The sequence below is a fragment of the Besnoitia besnoiti genome, chromosome VII (assembly GCF_002563875.1).
Source record: "Besnoitia besnoiti strain Bb-Ger1 chromosome VII, whole genome shotgun sequence".
Lineage (NCBI taxonomy): Eukaryota > Apicomplexa > Conoidasida > Eucoccidiorida > Sarcocystidae > Besnoitia > Besnoitia besnoiti.
The window spans coordinates 1178220-1199800 of record NC_042362.1 but is presented as its reverse complement, the minus strand read 5'-3'; the positions used below and the strand labels follow the sequence as shown (position 1 = coordinate 1199800).

Here is a 21581-nt window from a genome sequence, read left to right as displayed (position 1 = left end):
TTTACCATTCGCCCATTTGTCATGGCCGTTGAATGCGCGTGGAACAAATACAACAGACTTGGTTGAATGTCACCTCGAGAGTCATTTGTCGTGCGATGTTCCCTGCAGATCGCAAATTCCAACTCCACAAGTAATCCCCATCTGCAGAAACAGTTCTGGCGCAGTTCGACAAGCACCTCGTAAGAATCCGTGACAATGGGAAAGCTTCTTGCACCACCGTTTCTGGGGTGCCTCATTGCCGTTTCGATGGCACTCAATGGACACGCGTCTGAGCGGAGCGGTGTCATTCCTTCCGCCCCCTGCAACCCTTCGGCAGAACCTTCCTCAGACCAAGGGTGCAATACGCCCGTGCGGGACCACACGAAGCCGTGGCAGGAGTCGGCAGAACACGGGGAAGCCGTCGAGGGCAAAGAAGCAGAGGCAGCGCATGATGTGCACAAAGAACAAGACCAAACTGAGAGAGCCTCTCCTGGAAAGAGATCAGATACCGGAGATCTTCCGTATGTATACGATGCTTCAGCGAAGCCCCGGAGCGGTACACGCCCAGACGGTCAAGGCTCGTACCCCCTATACTACACATCATATCATATGCTTGCCCCATCCCCGGCAGAGAGTCGGCGTCCCGGTATTGAGTATTTCGGTGAACCACCGGAAAGCACAGATCCGAGCTACTACGGACTGTACCAAGATTTGGCCAGAGATGTGTTTGCGAAAAGGTATATCGAGCTGCGCAACGCAGGTGATCCCCGCGCGAAGATATATGCCAAACCAGGTGGACATCCACGTAGACTGCGCCGGGATGATGCAGAGAGGCCGGACGATGAAGACTACTATACATTCTGATGCGCCGCTGTTCCAATAGCATCGTCTCGATGCGTGCCAACAGTGAAAAGTACATTCCTCTGGAACCGACAACTGCAGTAGATCCCTTCGACCGAAGCGATTGGTAAAGGGGGACTCTGCATGTGGGGGAACGCTAAGTTCCCACCATGGCAAATTCGTTGAAGCGGCGGCTCCCATGTGTGTGACTCACACTCAAGAGTTTTTTTCGTATTTGTAATGCGTCCTACGAGTTTACTACTGATTTTTTTGAGATACCCTGTTGCTTCAGCTCTGTTCGTGTTCATTCCTGGAGCAACAGGGAGTTTTAAAAAAGCCGAGGAGCACTTTCAAAGCATTGACGCTCAACGACCGTGGCAGAGGCAAAAGGGGGGTGTACTGCAATCCGGGAACTGGCCAACCAACTTTCCTCATCAGCCACCGTGAACTGGCAATACACAGACAGCGACAAGATGGCTCATCACATAATCATGCATTCTTAGATACAACAGCCGTAGTACATACCAAAGACTGACAGGATTCACGCCTGCCCCGTGCAGACATGGAGATGATACTGGTGATGCGACAGTAGCCAGGGTTCACCACCAGATATCACGCAAGTTAAAAACGACACTGACGAAAAGACAAACGCCAACTCTACAGTTCGCTCGGCCTTCACGAAGAACTACTGGTACCACGAACAGAAAACGACCCGGTGACCCACTGTCACCGGCTCCCAGTCTGGATGGCGAAGGCTATATAGCCTTACCGACCACCACCAGACATCCTCTCACGGAACAAAACGGAATATATTGCCATCACTAGAAAAGCAACCTTCGTGTGGCGTCGGTACAAAACCGTCGATCGCGACTTTCAGCGACAGCGGCCTAGAGAAATCCCGCCGCTAACCCGGCGCAGTGAAGGATCTCCCGAAAGACGCCTTTGAACTGTGTGCGCGAGGCTGACCAGCTGCTCGTTTCAGCTAAAGCAGTACACGCATCTCCATTCCGCTGACCGAGTCAAAACGCAGCACTGCGCATGCTACAGTTCACAAACACAGTCTCACAACTCACAAACGAAACCTGTAATCTCCGATGCCGACGGACGAGGCGCAAGAGCCGTCCACAAGTTCTGCCCTCATAGAGAGACAGGATGAAGAAAAAAACAGACAGATATGCGCTACGGATCTCCGGTGAGCGTGTCGAATGATCTCGGTTGTGAATCCGCCCTGTGCCGCTAGTGGCTGCCTCTACATACAGATAAGATTAAAGGAAAGGAGGGGGAAGTGACATTTCGTCGGCACATGGGCATCGCACCGGCACTGCCGCGTACCAGGCAGGCATGCATCGACCAGACTCACGTTCATATACTAGACCCGCCCTAGCGTCTGCAAGTCGCTGTGGAGGGGGAAGATAATTTTTGCGCCCGCCAGCTTGTGCTGACAGCCGTTTGCCAGCAAAATCTTCGAACTGTCTGCGCGCCTCCGGAGTTATCCTCGCATTCTCTGATGAGCCGGGCGCTGGCTGCGAGCTCGATCCTCGCGTGCGTTCGCAGACTTTGGAAACACCAACTGTGCGGTCTCAAAGAGATGTGCTTGGTTCCCACATGACACACTAGCTTCGGCTTGCCGCTTGACTCAAATCGGCATTTCCTGTCCTCTCTGTCACTCGCTCTCGAGTTCCACAACACGTCGAATATCGACTTCGAAGCCGAACAACCGCATTTGGTGGATGATCGTTTTGATTTTCTCATTCAACGCGAGGATTTTCTGCATGATTTCTTGCCTTTCTGCTTCTTGAAGCGGAGACGGTTTGTCGCCCGCGCTGTTGCGGACTTCCTCAAGCCGCGCTTTCAAATTATCCACTTCCTCAATGGCGATCCCCAGATCGTCATCCATATACACCCTGCGATCCGTTCGGAGCACGCTCTTGGCGTTTAAGTACTGCTGCTCGGCAAACAAGAGTTCTTGCAGCTGAGAGTTTCCCTCTACAATTTCCATAGCCTCCTCGAGCTTATCGCGGCTGTCGCTGAGGCACCGCAGTCTGCGTTTCGCAGCCCGCACCGGGTCTGCCGACTCGACAGCGGTGGGAATGCCTCCCTGCGCTCTGATCTGGCCTTCGAGTTCAGCGATGCGTTTGCGTAGAAGCTCGCCCTTTTCGCGGGAAATCAGAATTTCAATACTTGAGAAGGGCGTCACAGCGATATTTCTCTCCGCGTCTGCCCTCATCTCTTTGCCGAGGTAGGCGTGGACCCCGACCAGCTGACGCGTGGTCAGCTTGAGTTTGCCGTATTTGTCGATTTCGATGATTTCGGGTTTGCGCAACGCTGCGCGCTTCAAGAAAGATAGAAGTGCTTTCGCTTCTGTCTTCACTTCTTGCTGCATTTTCGCAAACTGTGAAACTCTCGTGAAGGCCTCGAACGCGGGTGCGACGGTATTCAGATAGCTGTACTGCTCGAGCACGTCTTGGATTTTCTGCGCGATCGGGGAAAGCTCCTCCGTGCCGTTCACCACGTTCTGCGAGAGCTCCTGCCTGGCCGCCTCAATCGTCTTCAATTCGTCCGTCGCCGTCACGTCATCTTCGTCCGCATGCTGCAACTCGTTCACGACAAAGACCATATCCACCACCGGGGCCGACGCGGAGGAAAGCATATTTTCGTCGTCCACAACCTTCTGCAGGTACTCCTCTGAAAAACAAACACGCATGCAAAAGAGGATAGGAACAAGAGCGATTTGAGTCGCCCCGCAGGTGGAGGGCACTTGTTCAACGGAGACACCTCACGCCACTCTGTGGAGGGCGGCACCCCAAACGAACTCCGACAGGAAGGAGCTCTAGATCCCGCACGGCAATTCAAGGCTCGGCGCGTCAAATGCGACATGCGTCGGCGCGATTCGCGTTAGGGGAAGGGGTGGGTGGGCACAAGACCTGGCGTGTTCACAGATGTGTGTCAGACTCAGCATTCGGTGATCACGGCCTATAGCGCGGCCTGCGGTCATCTGGCGTCCCCGGGGGTCCAATTCGCACAGACGCGACCAGCCCTTCAATCACCTTCGTTCGGCAGCCCTTCCGCTGAAGAAACAAAAATCTTATACCAAGACACGAGTGGTACTGGGGCCAACCGTCGCATGCGTTGTCACGCGCGCTTACTCTTCTTGCCGCTGAATTCTCTGCGCCACTTGTACCGCTGCAGGCCCACGACCGGCCCGGCAATCAGCAGGTACAGCAGCGCGCCCACTGCAAAGCCTGTGCCCGTAAGCAGCAGACCTTCTTGCGGCAAAATCATCTGTAGAGGAAGGCATCAAAAACAACGTGCAGCCGCGTCAGAGTCAGCGGCTGGGCATTGAAGCCGCAGAGACACGCAGCCACGCAGGGCTGGACGGGCGACTGCATCTCGTGGTCGCTGAAGGACTCGGATCCCCTTCCACACGAGCTTCAGCTCATACCGAGCAGCTCGCTCACGTTAGGGTGACTCAGGCACTAGAGAGACTCTCGTTGGCTGTCGTGGCAGACTAGAACGCTGCAGGCCGGTCATATCATTCTTCGTATGTAGAGATATCGCACGCATGTGCATAGTTCGAGGCCGCCTCGTGTCGCCGCCGGGCAGAAGCCACTCAAGGCCACGCTGAAAACGCTGAAAACGCAAGCTTGAGGCACAGCACGGCGCGCTCCTTGAACGACCTTAAGGCTCCACTGCACGCCCACGACCCGCTTTATGCTGCGTTTTCACAAAGTGCCAAAGCGTTCGCCCTCCGCGCGAACCGAGGCGCTGCCAGAATCGAGCAGTCTAGAAGAAACTTACGAGGTCGCGGTGAATGGAGGTGAGCAGGTGGCTGACAAGAGCAATGCCATACGTCGCCATGGAGACGCCTGCGAAGGTGCCAACCTTCTTGAACGTCTCGCGCAGCACGGGGCGCTCGTCCATCATTTCGTCTGAGCACTCAAAAAGACAAAAAAAAAAACTATCTGCATGCACGCCTGAAACCCGAGACCCATGCGCACGTGGCTCGCGCGCCCCAGTTCGAGGCGTGACTCGTCGGGAGTCCGTCTGAAGACGCGCGCTGAATAGGCTGGCTGACCGCCTCGCAGCCCCGTCGCGCCTGCGCGAGGCGTGCCGCCGTCGGTAGAAGCGAAAAGCAACTTTGAAAGCTGATAATGACAGCCCGTTTTGCTTCCCCTCTGGGGCGGCGCTTACGGAGTTCGGCGAGTTTGGCGTCCACGTCGTCGCACTTGAGCTCGACTTGGCTTTTCGCCATCACGCGCCGCAGAGTGCAGACCTTGTTCAGCAGCTTGTGGCGAATGATCGCGGCCTCGAGACTGCGGAGAGACACACAGCCCCACACAGGGATGCGCCGCAGATGGAGCAGAGAAAAAAACGCTCGCCCGGCGATCTCCTGCCGCGCGAAGAGAAGGCGCGGCACCACGGAAGTCTGACAATGCATCGCATGCAACCGATGCGGCGGGAAGCCGCCGACGCGACCTTGCCCCAGGAACCGAACGCGCAGTACAAGCCTATTGCGGCCGCAGGGAGGTGTGCCAAACGTAGTCAGTGGATGGGTAAGTATTTGGGTATACAGTATGGTCTTCTTGACTCTTGTTGGTGGGGAGGGGGGGGCGGTGGGGCGCCCCCTGCCTGAGAGACCGGCGCACTCCCAAACCATCGACACACTTGGCTTTTGAGGGAATGCGAAACTTGCGGCCGAGCCTGCAGCCCCGACCAGAACAGAACAGGGCCCCAGCAGCCCCCACGCCGGCGGAGTTTTAGTCCGTTTTGGGACGTGCAACAACCAGCAGCGCTGTCGAAAGACTTGAAAGACCTGAGCGTGCATCGCGCCTGTGGCAACGCCCAGTAACCTAACTCGTAGTATACACGGTTCCAAGCCAGAGATGATAAATATTCCTGTCGCCCGCGGTCTAGGGACCTAGACGCCAGCGAACGCACACCGAGAGCTCGGTGGAAAGCGGCGCATGCCATAGTGTTTAGGGTTCGGAACTTACTGTTCATGTTTCTTGTTGCCGGCAATCGTGATGTAGCCCATGAAGGGAATGACGTCGAGGTTTTGCTGCTTGAACATGCCGTCTTTGGGCTGGCGCATCACGTGTAGCGTAGCCTGAAGGACGTAGATATTCTTCTTCTTCGTGTCCGCAGACGCCGAGACGAAGGCCCGCAGCACTTTGACGCGAGCCTGCCACGGCCCATCCTCGTACTCTGGCGAAACCAAGACACACACCGACACGGAATCCGATGACGACGGAGTCCCATGAAGCGCCCACCACATGAAAAAACAAGACGTGCCGCGCTACAAGAGGCCGCAGCAGACGGGCAGCCGATACTCAAGCTGCAGAGGGACGTAGCCAACCAGCAGCGAGGTCGGCGACCTGCTGAGCGCGAATCGAGAAGGCGGGCGCTTGCCACGCGAGAGGGTGAGAGAGTGAGAGGGACCGGCGCTGACAAACATATCGAGGGTTTACAGAGGGGCGAGCGCGAACGGGTGACGCTGCGAGACCAGGGCGGGCTGACAGCAGCCGCAGAACCACCCTCATCTCAGTGGACAGGCGCTGCGCGCGAGTTCAGCAGATTCTCCGCCGAGGCAAAGCGAAGCCGAGGAGGACTCACCGGGGACAGTGACCGGCCAGCCCTTGAGGAGTTGCATAGGGGACCCCTTGGCCAAGCAAATGGCGGTACCTCGGAAGTGCATAAATTCCTTCTCTGAGAGAGAGAGACAAAAAAACGCACCACAAACGCCTCTGCGTTATCACGCGGCGCTTGCTCTGCTAGCAGGAAGCCTCGCTGGACAGGGGGGAACACCCATCAGGGTTCGACGTAGGCGCTTGATTCTTGTCGACGTCGCTGCACACACGCGTGCGCGGCCTCCTTGGAGGCGCACGCATGCTGAGAGGTTGAGAAGAGCCTAGCTGCTGCGAGGTGCTTGCTGCTAGAGAAAGAGGCCACAGTCCGCGCTGGGGACAACCTGGTACGAGTCGTACCCCGGCGGATCGCGAAAACAACCCTCTCGCGGCTCAGATGACCCGCGCATACTCGCGTGCAGTCTTGCTGAGAATGGAGGCCGCAGAAGAGTCCGCCACTTTGGCAACACCCCGCGATCCCTCTAGCCTGCTCAAGGCAGCTAAGCGGGTTGCAATATGTGTCGAAATGCCAATCGAAGGTCCCTTTCTCGCGCAACCGCCCTCCCCCTCTCCCGTTCGCGTAGCCCGCAGAGCCCAATGTGCCAAGCGTCTCTATCGTCACCCGTGAAATTGCCACTCGGCAGCGTCGCGCGGCTCCTGCTGGGCGGCACGGCGCGAGGGGTGCGAGTTACCTGTGGGGAAGTGGCTCGTCCACATGAAGGGATTCAGCGCCTTCAGATTGTATTCGCCCTCGAGCTCTCTGTGAAAGGTGACCACAGACGGGCTGTGAAGGTTGAAGGTGGCGTACGCTTGGCCGTCTTCCTTGTGGTAGACACGGTTGAACGACAGGAGCATCGCGCGCTGCTCTGAAGAGACACGCAACCGGCGCGAGGGGGCACAGAACGCAGAAGGAGATTCTGCCAATGAGTCACTCGAATCCACAAGTCGCACCCGCCTGCGACACGTACCTCGGCTGAAAGACTGAAGGCGCCGCGAGGCAGCTGCCCTGCGGTAAAGCAACGAGGCTTCGTTCGCAAGTCCCACGGCGAACCTCAACCTTGCTTCAAACCCGAAACTCTACATGTTTCTGGCTTTGTTTCACCTGCTCGCTTGCAGCCTGCGCGCGCCCTCCCTGCAGCCTATCTGAGTTTCTCGCTTCCACTTCGCCTTTCCCGAAATGAAGCGCCTGGCGGAGTCGACGCACTCTAGCATGCTTCAGCGGTGTCACAAGCCCATCAGACGCCTGCGTGGTCAACAGGCGCCCCTTACGTACTCGCTAGGTCGGTGCCCCTCTCGCAACCCGCTTTCTCAAGGCGGAGGCTCGCTGGCAAATTCGCTGGACTCCCCCCCTCCGCCCTCCCTCTCCCCCCCTCCCTGCCTCCCCTCTGCAGGCACGCGCTTGTTGCCGCTGATTCTCCAGTTCCGAGATTTTCTGCGTTCCCACCCGCGCCTGTCGCTCACCTTGCTGGCAGATGGGCCCGCGCCGCGGTCGCGAGTTGTTGACTGTGATGGGTGTGTCGTCCACGAAGACGACGGTGGTGCGCAGCGTCTTCATGCCGTGAGTGTAGTTCGCCAGCAGTTGGTTTTGGAGCTCGCGATCTACCGACGAAATGGGCGCAATGTGGTGCTCCTGAGGCGCAGAACGCGCCGAAAACCGAAACCACATGCAAGGAAGGCGATGCGAAAGCTCAAGTACCATATATATATTTATATGTATATAAATATATCTTGAAAAAATAGATGAATCACATATATATGTATATGTAAGAGTAGGGTACATGGGCATTCTGCGGTCGATGCCAAAGCGACGGCGCGCGCGTGAGTTAGTTTCACGGCATGCGCAGAAGGAGAGCGGAAGCGAGCGAGTTCTGGGAACGAGGGGAGAGAACCAGACACAAACAAACAGGCGACGGACGCGCGGAGCCAGAACTTGAGAGGCAGCTAAATGAACGATCCGTGAGCTGATCCTACGAAAGGATGCGCTAGAGGGAGATGCAGACGCGCACGATGTCAGAGTTTCGGAGACAAGGCAGGGAGACGAGGATCCAAGGGAAGCGAGCGGCACTGTAGAGAGTTCGCAGCGGCCTCATGTCTGGCTTGCAGGGCTGGAGTGTGGTTAACGACCTTTCTGCGCTTCTTCATACGATGTGCGGACACATACTGGAAGATTTCGCGGGGCAGAGGTCCTCCCCCTTTGTCCGCACGCAGTGTGCACCACTCATGTTTCAGTTGCGGTTTTTTTCCTGTCAAATAGATACTAGTCAGGCCGTGTCCGGTGCCCGCTTCAGGTGGCTAACACCAAAGTACAAGAATAGGAGTTTTCTTCCTCATTCCAGAGACAGTCTGCGCGCGTGTGCACTGCCTTGCGCCTTTTTCCCTCCAACACTACCAGGTAGCCTGCCAGGAAGCTCTTCAGCGTCTTGTAGGCCCCCCTCCTTCATTCCGAGCGATTGTGAGTGGGCCGCCTCCTCTGGTGCTGAGGCAGTGGTTAGGGCCTGCGGTGTACCTGCATCGTAACGTTGGCGATTTGGAAAGGAAGCGTTTCGTTGAGCAGCTGAACTTGCTCGGGGGTGGAGAAAAGGAGGACCGTCGTCTCGGGAGAGAGACGCTCCCAGTTGAAGAAGGATTTTTTCTTGCGGGGGGGCAGCTGGGCGCGAACAAGCTCCATACGCGTTTTTTCCTCCTCTTCTTTCCGCGCATCCTCCTGCTTTTTCTTCGCTTCCTCTGCTTTGCTCATCGACACAGGCCTCGCCAGACAGAAATCCACCGGCTCAAGCAGAAAGAGTACAAAGATCGAAGATGCGAAGGCAGCGAGTAGAAGCGTAGCCAACCAGACGTGCGTGGCGGAGGCACGCGTGGTGTACGTACACCGCGCCATGCTGGTGTCGGTCGCCGATATCGTGAACCACGCTGTGGAAGAAAGGAATCCCGCAGAGACTCAGCGACCCAGTGCAGCCAAAACCGAATTCAGGGCGTCTGCGACGTTGCAGAAAAGAAGTCCGTGACGAAAAAAAGCTCTGCTGTCCCCAGAGAACGTGTCAAACCTCCTCGAAGAAGTCGAGAAGTTGCCGCGTGACGCAAGCGCTCCGTGGACGCGAACGGAATCGAAGGGAAGGACGACCAGACGGAAGGACGCTGAACAAAGTCCTTACCAATGGAAAGGCACACTAGGGGGAACTATAGTGGCAGGCACAGACCGCCATTGTCACATTCGATTCGGTCGCATACTACTGGCGAGGGCGGTCGATGCTGCGACTACAGTCCGTGCGCCGACGCAGCTTGGAAATGAGCCACAATGAAGCAGAGCGGTGCTTGGTTGAACCAGTTGTAGAGTCCCAAACTTTGACCTCCAGAATACATTTCCACCGCCAGAACGCGCGTTGGCAGCGCCGCCACAGTGGGCTCGCCCCCTGCGAATCGACGGCGGAGCGGCACCTAGGGAAAAAACTCCAGTCCGATGGGCGTCTGAAAAATGAGAACATTTGGACAAGGAGAAACAACGCCGTGCTGCCTCCGAGGAGGCGGGAAAAAACCTGAGTTGGTGTACCTAAAAGACCCTGGGTGAGCGAGCGAAGTCCCTAGCGTTGAGGGGTCGGAGTGTGCGGCAAAGTTCCCCCGTCCGCACTCAGTTGAGTCGAGGGGAAAGACCCCTGCGAGCAGTAGAACTCAAAGGGCCGCGCAACGCTTCCCACTTTGGTGAGGCGGAAACCTGACGAAACGAAGCGGAGTGACATTGTGCAGATTTTAGAGCTCTAACGCCTCCTCGCTCTACCCGGCTCTTTTAAGCTCCGGGTTCTCAAACTCGAAAACTCACAAAGGCCCGCGCCGCCGGTCCCAGCTGCATGCGCCACGTCTTCTACAAGGCCCGAGCATCCAAGCACGACCGTGCGCTTCTACGGCGGCAGCCTGCATGAGTGACGAGTGTGTCGTGAACGGCGGCGTTCTTTTCGAGTGCTGCCTGCAAAGAAACCTGCCGTACCGTCTCTGTTGCGTCTGCTGCTGTCACTGAAAGACTTGACTTTCCATTGCAAAAGGGTTCTGACCGCGAGAGACGGCGAACCAGGCCGCCATAAGACCTGCCGTGTCGCTCGTCTCCACAGGTCCACAGCAGCGCCTCATCACCGCTGAGCGCGGGTGACAGCCGAGAGTCGTCGCTGTCCTTCAAGGGCACTGGCGGCGCATAAATGCCCGAGTCCTCGGCCGATTGTCCTCACCGGTGAAAGGGGGACTTCAGCAAGAATCAAATAGCGCCGGAAAAAAGATAGTGTCGAGGCCATCCCAGTTTCTGCGAACACAAGATACTTCACCTTCATGCGGCTGCGCTTTACCGAAGCGGACTCTCGGGGGACGTGGTAGCAGTCTCAGTCACGGTAGTCTAAAACTCCACGAAAACAGAAAAGTATCTCACCCGTTAAAGGGATTTGATCCGAGTCGCTGTTCATTGCACAGTAGATGATTGAATTTGATGCGGTGAGGGGCCCTAATCTAGAATCGCGGCTCGGGTGAGAAGCGTGCCCTCGTGCTCATGGGCCTTTACCGAGACTCTCGGCGCACGCCAAGCAACTTTGAGGTATAACGACAGGGTGAGCAAGCCGTATCAGAAGCCAGGTTCGAGGTTAACCACAACACCTAATGGGAGGAGGAGCATAACATAGTCCAGGGCCATTTGTGGGGGGTGACACACGGAGGTTCAATGGAGTCTTGAAGGCACAGTGTGGGTAGGGGCTTTCGCGTGCGACGTCGTACACACGCGCGGGCAGACAGAGAGTCACTCCACTGTCACGTAGCCCCAAAGATAGATGGCTGCCTCAAACTCAGCCAGTCGTATTCTTCAACCCCGCACCGCTGCTGCATAAATAGGCTGTCATTTTGTCTCCGTGACGACAAAGGCTCGTGCAGACCTAATGGCAGCCTGTTGAAAGCACATGCGGCTCCGGCAAAACTCTGCGTGACCTTGCCATCTACCGAGAGACCCCCGGCGCGGAGGCACGACGCAGGCGGCAGGTCACGCTTGAGGAAAGGAGGGAATATTGAACTACTCATGCGGCTCCGCAGAACCGCTCAGACCCTGAGAGGCGGCTCACGCTTATTTAGGCTTCCAGTGCCGGGCAGAGCGCCTTAGGGCCGATGCCCGAAGGGAAGCAAACTGATTTGTGGCACGCAAAAAATTTTCGAGGGGAAGATATAAATCATCCTGTGGATGAGTTGCACCTTGTGGAAGACTCGATATAAGCAACCTTGCAAAAGAGTCGAACCACTCCGTAGGTACGGCTAGGGGTCCGCCGCGATGATTCGAGCGCTATAATATCGGCTAGTTCTCCACTGGTCCCTGCGTCAGGCTCCTTACTACTCGAAGCAGGCACACGCTTGCGATTTGCCAGGGTTTGCCCCCCGGGCTCATTCTCTCACTGGGCGACGCATCTAAAATGTGCGAACGATAACCTGGCTCTCTGACCGCATGCTTCCACTCCCAGTAAGTTGCTCGAACAGCGTGCGAACGAAAACCTGCCTCTCTGATCGGCTGCTTTCACTCCCAGTAACTTGCTGAAACACACCAGCCATCATCATGGCGTCAGACCGAGTCGGCGGGATCGCTATTTGAATGCGAGACCTCGTCATTCGAAGAGATGTCAACGGCTGGACCGCGCTGTGCACCACCTAGTCGACGCGCCCACGCGAGGAGGATTGCTTCCGGATTAAACACCCACATATCATCCGCGCCCGAACTGCGTTGAGTCTCTACGTACTCTTGACCGAACGACTCACAAGTACGTGGCGAAAATGCGCTGCAGGTCCCATGCAGCTCCGCGCCCTCCAGTTCGCCTGCATGCTGCAGCCCGGCGAGAAGTTACCTGCTGCGTACACCTCGGGATCACAGTAATCTGGGCACAGCGGCGGCCTCTCTCGGTGGCCTGCCTCCAGCAAGCGGCTCCAGTTTCTCTTCGCCTCAACACACGAGAGAAGAGGCCCATGGAAAGAGGAGACGTGCCGCGCTCCGTTCGCATCTCCTTTCCACCGGAGGCAAGCCCTCGGCCGTCCCTTGTAGGCACACACTTACCCGCAGGTGTGCGACAGTGAGCCCAGACATCTGGTACCTCCGATTCTTCTCTCTTTGCTGGCATTCAACGGGGTTGCCGTTAGACGGAAACTGCCTTTTGACTCTCCGGGTTTCGATGAGCAAGCTCTCCCGGCCGCTCTTGTCTTGTCGAAGTAACTTGAGAGAGCCACAGATCGGCGGCCGCGCCGCCCGCAGGCGCAGCGGCGGCCGCTGTATGAGTTAGGAGCTGCGTGGGGGTCATTTTCCTCACACAGGAGCCGGCGGTGACACAGTGCAGCCTCGAGCAAGACGTTCAAACGACGTTGACCCTCTCGTGCTAGTTTGACGTCGCACAAGCCGCCCACGAGGTCCTTCATAAGGCCGGGAGACCGAGTTCCGCGCCGGGGGTGCAAGTCTGCGGTGTGCGCTCGACCACAGGAACGCGCGGGAAATCGCACAACCGCGCAGTGCGGAATTTGCGCGTTCCCTCAGAGACTGCGGGACTTTCTTTCCATCATTTCACAGCTGGCAAAGCGCCAGAAGACAGAGATGCCTGGTCAGAGGTGGTGCACGACTAAGGCCACCGTTGCGAGGAGACATGGGGGCGGACAAGACCCTCGAGGCCAGCAGCAGGGAAAGCGAGCCGAAGGCGTCGCAACGCTTTGCCGTTTGCCTGTTTTCTATACTCTTCCGTCTTCTCCGTGTCTCCCTCTGATCCCTACTTTGCTTGGGAGAGAGGCTCGAAAACCGAGCCTCTCTCCCTGCAACAGCCTCACAGCACGGAGCTGCCGTACGCCCTTGGCTTTTCTCACGCTCCTGCTCTGTCTTCGCTTCGGCACTCCCAGCCCGCCGGCGTTTAGCGAACCGACTCCTTTCGTCTGCTTTCGAAATCCTCTGGAACCATCGATTTTTACCTGCTCCTGTGTTGCCTTCGTGCCCTCGAAGCGCAGCCGCGGCACAGTGTCCACCGAGTGTCCGCATGAGCTGCGTTGCGCGACTGGAATTCTTTGCGCGCCAGAGGGATGCGAGAAGACCTGGCAGCTACGTAAAACACGCGTGCGTGCTCTTTGAGAAACTGCTCGCGTGATTCGTCTGAGCATTCCGTGAGGAAGGGCGGTCGCTGCAGTTTCTCAGCGGGTCCTCCTACCGCAGGCGCCGCCGTGGGCCCCGTGAACTCTTGTGAGGAGGACGGAAGGCAGCAGTTCGAGATCAAGCCGTCGCGGGCTCTCCTTCATCTCTTTTTAGGCAAGCTTGGGCAGTGCTCCGTTTCGCTGACCTCAGGAGCCTCTCTTCTGCCTGTCCCAAGTCGCATTCTCCATCTCTCTGTGAAGGGCTTCACAGTGCAAGCAAACCCCTACGAGTTCGTGGCATTCGCAGATCTCTGTGACTTGCCCCTCGTTGTCGTTCGTTTCTTTCGTTTCCGAGGGTATCTGCCTTTCGCCCGACCATCGGGAGCCCTCCCTCGCTCGGAATAATCGCGTCTTTTTTCTTCGCAGCTCCGTCGAGCTGCTCCAGTTCAACTGTCGAGTCGGGCCTCGGCGCGAGAGCCAGCTGGGACCCTCGCCCCCCTCCGCCTGCATGCCTCTTGCGCCGCATCGTGCGACGCGCCAGCGACGCAATAGGACGCGTTCATCCCAATCGCGCCACAAAACGAAGAGAAATCGAGGGCGGCCGGCGCGAATCTCCCGAACAGCGAGTCCGCCTAAACCCAGAAGGGAAGGGCCTGCAGGGGGAGAGAGGCGGCGCGTGGGAGGGCGCGCGGAAGAGGGCGAGGAGAGAGGAGCGGGTCATTTGGTGAATCCACGCCCCCCCGTTCTCCCGCATGCCGAAGCCAACGAGTAAATCCCGTCAGGCGGGAATAAGAGAGCAGGCGGAGCCGAAATTCGAGGTCGAAAAAATCCTCTGCTGCGAACGCCGAGATGGAGCGGTGAGCGACGCACCCCTCTCGGCGCCTCCTGCGCTGGCGAACTCGGTATCGCCTTTGCCCCGCAAGCCTCGCACGCTCTCTGTCTCGACGCATCTCGTCCCCCGCAGACCTCGGCTCCGCTTATCTAAAAGCACAACAGAGTTCATCGAGGCCTCTCCCAAGCTCGCCCATGCCCGCTGTCAGCCGGGCATGAGGCGCAGAGACTCAGACGCTGTCTGGGATATCAGCACTTGAAATCGAACGCCAGATGGGAGGGGGGGGGAGGAGCGTGCTCATAGGCGTGAGAGATGTGCCGATCTACGGGAGTGTGTGTTAATGCGCGAGTCGAGTGTGCGGCTGTAGCTCTTCATGCACGTCCCCCGAATGCAGAAGGATTCTTGAGTGCGCTGTGTCACGGTCCTTCCTCGGTGCAGCTGCGCTGGTTGGTCAAGTGGAAGGGCTTCCCCGACGAAGACAACACGTGGGAGCCGCGCGTAAGTGCTGCGTATTTTTGTTTTGGAGCTGCGCATAGCGCTCGGCGATTGTCGGTTGCTTAAGGGAACCGCTCGGGGATCACATGCGGGCTTCAAACGCTCCATCGCGGACGGCTTTCGCGCGTGCTGGCGCGACTCGAGCGGATGGCCCCGGCATCGCAGGCGAATGCTCCAGAGAGGCCGCGATGCAGCGAAAAGGGGCGTAGGGGGTGGGATTGGATGTGTTCCCCGATGTAGCGTCTCCAGAGAGAGCTGCGAAAACACGACTCGAGCTAGAGACACATGGCGCTCAAGAAGGCTTACGCATGAGGCTGTGATTCGGGTTTAGGATTGACGGTTTCGTGTGCCTTCTCCAGACGCCCACTACGTCTTGGCCGCCCGCCGTTGGTAACAACGTGTCCGCGTGCGTGCGCGCGTCTCTTTGTTAGGCTGCCGGCGTCGCCGCGTGCTTCGAAGTCTGCGGTGTTCTCCGCATCGACGGATGCGTTGTGCCGCTAGGTCTCTGTCTGTGTACCGGGATGCGCTTGTGGGGGGCGAGGGGGGGGGGGGGGGGCCTTTGACTTGCTTTGCTCGGTGTCGCGAAGCCATGGATGCCTGTGCTGCTATCCTGCGTCGTGTTCAGGAGAGCTTTGGCAGAGACACGTTCAAGAAGCAACTCGACGAGACGCGAAGGCGGTAAGCTCTGCGTGCCCGCATGATGAAGGCCGCCTCAGACGCGGTCGCTTCGCGCTGCCCTGCGCCACGGGGTGGGGGGGTGAGGGGAGTACTCCACATTCGAAGCGAATGGGTCACAGCCATGCGCCAAAGAACCGGACGCGGCTTGAATTTTTCGCCGCTGGGACTGGGGCGCCCGCGGCCTCCACCCGAGTTCGGAACGAACTGCATGTCGCCCGCTGGCCAGTTCGCCGTTTGAGCCGCGATTTCTTGCCTACCTTCACTCTGCGCCAAGCATGCAAAGCCTCTGAGCTGCGTGGGTCGTGAGTTTAGGGTTTAACCCCCCCCCCCCCCCCCCCCCCACGCAAGCGCTCGCGCTGCAGTTCTTTGCGCTACTGAGCGCCTCAAGCCTGCTGGCCGTCGTTCGCGCGCCCATGCGCAGCGGCATCCACGCCCGCGTTTCGTCGCTTCCAGCCGCCACACCCAAGCCGTGCCTGCGCGTGGCCTGATTCGGTTGCATTCGAATTGATTTCTGCGCCGCCGTGTGCATGCTGACGCCTTCGCAGGTGGGAAGCGCTTCACGAAGAACGCGTCCAGGGGATAAAGGCAGCGGAGGAGCGCCTCTTTGCGGCGCAGTCGGCCCTCGGGTCGCGTGTGAATGAGTTCACCGCCGTCGTCTGCGCCTCGGCGCGAACGGCCTTCCGTGCAGGCATGGCGCGCCGCGCCCTCCAGGAGCTCCGCGCCGCGAGAGTGACACCCCAGGCGGCCGCCGGAGAGGTCACGTTGCACAGTGCCGCGTCGCCCTCAGTCTCTGCGCCCTCAGCCTCTGCGCCTTCAGCCTCTGCCTCGTCGGCAGATGCGCGCTCAGCCTCTGCGTTGTCGGCAGATGCATTGTCTGTTTCGACGCCTGGCGCGGGCGAGGCGGCGGACGCCGAGGGCAGAGGGGTTGGAGCCTGCGCGGAGGCGAGGGACGTGAAGGAGAAGCGACCGCCCCCTGACGCGGCTTCAGCGCCTCCCACGCGGGCGTCAGTGCTTTCCATCGGACCTCCGTCCGCGTCGGACGCTTCGCCGTCGTCGTTGTCGTCGTCGTCAGCTTTGTCTTCTTCGTCGGCATCGGCGTCCTGTGAGGCCACTGCGGGCACTACCGTGGCATCGCTGCTTTCGTCGCTGCTTCCCGCGGCGGACGCGCTGTCTGAGGAGGCGCTGGAGCAGGACCACCAGGCGCTCATTCTGGATCTGGAGCGGACCGACGTGGCGCTGCTGCCGGTGGCTCGTGAGATCTTCGACCTCTTGGAGGACGAAAAGCGACTCTGGCGGGAGCTGGAGCTCGCGCAGACGCTGGGGGCGCCGCGCGGGCACCTCAAGAGCGACTCGAACGACACGAAGAAGCACAGCAGCGGAAAAGGCGGAGCAGGCTACTACGCGGGGAAGCGGAAGCGGAGTGCGCTCAAGCGCCTGAGCGCGAAAGCGAAGACCGAGCTGCTGCCGCCCACAAAAAGACGGGCCGCAGACGCAGCCGGCGACCCGGGAGACCGGAGCGAGGAGGCCGACTCGGTGGCTAGAGGCGGAGGCGCGGAATCGGGAAAAGCGGCGGCAACTGGAGGTGCAGCAGAGGGCGACGACGCGCTCGCGGACGCAGTCGGCAGCCGCGACAAGAGGGAACCAGTCGCGGCGGCGAAGGCGCCGCGTGTGGAGAAACGCGAAGGCGACGACGCGAGGCACGAGGCGGAGATTCACATTGACTCCGCAGCGAGGGGGTACCCACGCATCACCGAAGTTCGCCTCAATCAAGACGACGAGGCCTTCGTGGAGGTCGTGACCCTCAACTACAGGTGAGCGCGGAGCGTGGCGTCTTGCAGTCGAGGCGAAGCAGGCCGAGACTGGGGGCAGCGACGACTCGTGCAACTGGATCAGAAGGTACAGCCTGCGAAAGCGCGACCATGCACTCGAGTGAGAAACAGAATACGCCGTCGCTGGCCGTCGAGCCAAAAAGAGCTCGACCGGCTCCACGGCCGGTGCCAGAGAGCGCGCCGGCTCGAAGAGTCTGGCCGCGGCGCAGAGAAGCCCCGAAGGAAAACAAAGAAGCCAATGAAAATATAGCCCAGATACGCCATCCGTGAGACACACCCAGACCGTGCGTCCGAAACTTCAAAGCCTCATCTGGAAGGCACTGCTGGGCTGCGGCGCGGTTGGCCTCTGTCCGTGTCTCTCTCGGTTTCGCGGCTGCTGCCTCTGTGCCGCTACAGTTCGCTGTGTGTTGCTTGCCTGCTCTCGCTTCGCAGGTTTGCGAAGTCCGCAGACAGCGTGCCGTGGCAAGCCGTTGTCGCCTCGCTCACAGAAAACCAAAGGCAATACGCACTCGTCGCAGCCGTCCTTCAGCTCGTCCAGGCCGCCGTGTAAGACACACCCATCGCACCTGCAGAGGGCGAGCTTTGCGAGCGGCCTCCAGCCTTTGCGCTGGACTCAGAGTCGAATCGGGCGCAGACGTGCAGATGTGCGCAGGTGCGCGGCCTGTCGTGCGTAGCGCCGCACGGGGCCGCTGGCGCTGCATGCGTCTGCTCCGCCTTGGCGAGCGTCTGCGCTGTTTTGGGGGTGTGGCGGCTGGCGACGCCCTCTGGCGTGGCGCGCGGCAGTGTGAGGCTGCGTGTGAGGATCCGCGCGCCGCCCCGCCGCGGGAGAGGCGAGCTCGAATACGGACGGCGCGATGCACGCGCTCGCCTTTGCGCGCTGTCCTCCGCCGTAATTTTGTTTTTCAGGGGGTCGCCGTTGGGGCTCGAGGCCCGCCAGCTGGCGATCCTGGCGACGAAGCGAGTCAGCGGCCGGTTCAACGTCCTTCACGTTTTGGATCCTTTCTGGGAGAAATTGATCGCCCAGCGCGCGTGCGTGCGCCTGGTGCCGCCGTCGAGTCCGTCGGCGCGGTGTGCCTCGGCGCCAGACGTGGCCGTTTCGGCCTACGACGGTAACGGCGACGCAGGCGACGGCTGCCGATATCTGCTTCGCGGAAACAGGTCAGGCCTCCAGCGACCGCGACGCCGCAAATTCGAGCGAGAGGGGGGTTAAATAGAGAACGAGACGCGGCGCAAAGAACGCGTCCTTCTGGGTGAGATACACGCGACAGACAAGGGAGGGGTCGGTGTCGGTGTCGGTAGGCTCCGGCGTTTTTTCTAAAAGTTGAATTCTCTCGGGATCTCCCTGTCTCGTCATATGCCGATGCGCCTGCCGCGGTGTGTCTCCTCAGAAGCGACTTGTACGAGTTCCTCGTGCGCCTCATTAGCGCGCCGCCAATTGCGCAAAAGAAGACATCCCCGCCAGCGTCCGCGCCTTCGGTGGCGGCCGCTCCGTCCCCGCACGCACCGCCCACCGCCGCTCGTGAGCGCACGCTGTTCGTGATTTCCTCTTCGTCCTCTGAGGCCTCTGACGGCGGTAGCAGTCCGTCGCCGCCAGCAAGTGTCGCTGGCGAGCCAGCTGCGCCGTCCGCGTGGCTAGCCTCCCGCTCTTCTTCGACTTCGGCTGCCTACGCTCGCCCCCCGCCGGAGGCGTCGCGCGAGGGCCGGGTCCCGGCGCGGCCTTCGGCGGGAGTGGGAGTGGTGCAGACCTTCTCGGAGTTTGCGTCGCCGCTGTTGAGCGATTTTTCTCTCTCTGAGGTGCTGGAGCTTCCGCTCTTCCCGCTCGCGTCGGCGGAAGATGAGGAGGACGGCGTGACGGCGGTCGCGCCCTTCTTGACGGTTTCAGAGTGCCACACGTGGATCCCCGAGACCGCGGCGCGCGCGGTATGTACACCGGAGCTCTGCAGAGTCCTGATTAACCGCTACCTTTACTTCTCGCCGCACGTCGGTGTGGCGCAGCCCGGCCGGGCGGACGCGCGAGGCAGAGCCAAGAGCGACCACGAAGTTCTGCACTGGTTCCCTCCGTCGCTGGCGAGGTAGTTGCGCACGCGGGAGGAAGCGACGGAGGCCTGCGGCATGAGCTGCAGAGACAGCGCGCAGACCGGCGCCTCGCCGGCGCCCTGGAGCCCCCCCGCGAATATCCCTATGTAGAGAATGGAGTAGCGCCGGTATGCCCAGAGGGAGAAGCCAGGGAGGCTATGAGCGCGGCGGACGCGCGTGCTGCATGGACAGCAGCTAGACGGCAAAATGCAACCAATGAACGAGATCTGCCGCGAGCAGCACGCCCCAGGCCTATCTGTTCAAAGGCGGTGTACGATGAGGAGCGATGCGCTGAAAATCCACGCCACGCGCAGCGAAGCGCCACACGAGAGACGCCAGGGCTTCCCGACGGCGCAACCGCGGCTGCGCCAGAGTGCGGGGCGGGCGAGTCTGTCGTGTGTGTGATAAGCACGTTTTTAGACGCAGAGGAGGGGGAAGGCCTGCAGCCGCGGCCGGTATTTTCGAGCCGACGCAGTCGCCCCGCGCGGATTCCAACAAACCGACGAGCGCATGCCGTCCTAGTCTGCGTGACCTGTCGACAGGCGCGTACGCCTTGATGCGCGTCTGCGTAGACGTAGGCCTGCGCGTACGTGAAGTGGAGAGAGCGCGGTACTGGCGCATGTGCATTTATTCACAAGGCTGAATCGCAGGACGGTGCGCTTCGCCGAAGTCCGCACCCGAGCCTGAGGCGCAGGCTGGGGCCTCTGTGGGTCGCTCTCGATTGAACTGCTTCGCTGCGGACGCGCGACAGCCGGCGCGGCGGCCTCTCTGCTTTCTGTCGCGTTTCTGGCGCATGCCGTTCTTCGGCGGCGTGTGCGCCGGTCGCTTTCGCAGTTTTCGCTATGTTGGTCGCTCCCTTCTCTAAGACGCCGCACGCGGGATTCTGTCCCGGTGGCTTGACACGCCGGCGATGCGTTAAAAAACGTCATTTGGAAAGCAAGCGGCTTTTAGGAAGGGTGCTATTTCTCTTAAGACATGACAAACGTACATATATATATATATATATATGCATGCGCCTTCCGCCGTTCGCTGTTTCCCGTGGGGATGTACAACAGAGTATGCTACAACCGCGTAGCGCCCGTCGTTTTCTGAGCTTAACACGCTTGCGTGCGTGCGGTGGACGACAGAAGAGTCGCGTGCCCGCGTGCGTTTCTGTTTTTGAGTTGCGACACACCCCATGGATCTCTAAAGGCCATTCACTTCGGTTACATATAGACAAACACGTGTCGAGGGAACTCGCCAGGCACTGATCATGCTCGTGAACCGCCTGCCGGTCGTTTCACCGCGGCGCCGACAGCTACTCGGCCCTCCGTCGCCTCACCCTTCGTTACCTCGTTTTCTTCATTTTGAGGAACCTCCAACAGCATACGCAAATCTGCACCTGTCTGCCGCCATACGTATACAAGTATATATACATATACATATATATATGTATAGATACACGTGTAATTCATATTATACGTAGTTGCGTATAAGAGCGTCTTCTAGGTTCATAGCAGATCGAGAACTACGACGGAGAAATGCAGAGGGCGCAAGGCAACAACTCTAAAGAAGGTTACGAGTTGCTGGCGACCATCCGCGCTGGCTGCCTACACGGGAGTCCGGCTCGCGCCTCCGCTTCCAGATTACTTTCATACAGACTTCTTGCTCTCGCTTCCACTCCTCTGCGTTGACTGTTCTCCACAGAACACCCTGACCCCGTCTTCCGTTTAGGAAGCTTGAAAAAACACGCCAAAAACGTGGCGACTTCGCATTCGCACCCATGAGCATATATACATATATATATATATATATATATATATATATATATATATATATATATATATATATATATATATACATACATGTAGTATATGTATATATATATATATATATATGCATTTATATATTCAGAATGCTCAAGGGATATAGAATCCTCATCTGTCGAAGCGTTGCCCACGCATCGGTACGCCCGCCTCTGTGTAAGCTATATGGGCGTCCTTCCAATCCGTGCCTTTTTCTAAATGTTTGTGAGCATGCATATGCATGCATGTGCTGAGCTCGACGTCCATCGCGTGCATTCAGTGTGCTTGTTTCTTTTCGTCGTCTCCCGGCGCGGGCAGTTGGTTGCACTTCAGATCG

General features: G+C 58.9%; 4 protein-coding genes across 4 annotated transcripts; 2 read left to right on the top strand and 2 right to left on the bottom strand.

Annotated features, from left to right (window-relative positions):
• Positions 1 to 195: 195 nt before the first annotated feature.
• Positions 196 to 843, top strand: BESB_077630 (uncharacterized protein; the record flags this gene model as incomplete). Its single annotated transcript, XM_029366124.1, has 1 exon — positions 196 to 843. The coding sequence occupies one exon, from the start codon at positions 196 to 198 to the stop codon at positions 841 to 843; it is 648 nt and encodes a 215-aa protein (XP_029217555.1).
• A 1639-nt stretch (positions 844 to 2482) lies between these two features.
• Positions 2483 to 9180, bottom strand: BESB_077620 (uncharacterized protein; the record flags this gene model as incomplete). The annotated part of the gene is made up of 9 exons (XM_029366123.1): positions 2483 to 3504; positions 3966 to 4101; positions 4618 to 4748; positions 5011 to 5132; positions 5814 to 6024; positions 6433 to 6525; positions 7136 to 7309; positions 7905 to 8073; positions 8950 to 9180. 9 exons carry the CDS (start codon positions 9178 to 9180, stop codon positions 2483 to 2485), a joined length of 2289 nt encoding a protein of 762 aa, XP_029217554.1.
• A 5122-nt stretch (positions 9181 to 14302) lies between these two features.
• On the top strand, positions 14303 to 19460 carry BESB_077610 (uncharacterized protein; the record flags this gene model as incomplete). The annotated part of the gene is made up of 7 exons (XM_029366122.1): positions 14303 to 14407; positions 14821 to 14880; positions 15503 to 15555; positions 16101 to 17366; positions 17817 to 17930; positions 18291 to 18542; positions 18773 to 19460. The coding sequence occupies 7 exons, from the start codon at positions 14303 to 14305 to the stop codon at positions 19458 to 19460; spliced, it is 2538 nt and encodes an 845-aa protein (XP_029217553.1).
• A 1545-nt stretch (positions 19461 to 21005) lies between these two features.
• On the bottom strand, positions 21006 to 21341 carry BESB_077600 (uncharacterized protein; the record flags this gene model as incomplete). The annotated part of the gene is made up of 1 exon (XM_029366121.1): positions 21006 to 21341. The coding sequence occupies one exon, from the start codon at positions 21339 to 21341 to the stop codon at positions 21006 to 21008; it is 336 nt and encodes a 111-aa protein (XP_029217552.1).
• Between the last annotated feature and the right edge of the window lie 240 nt (positions 21342 to 21581).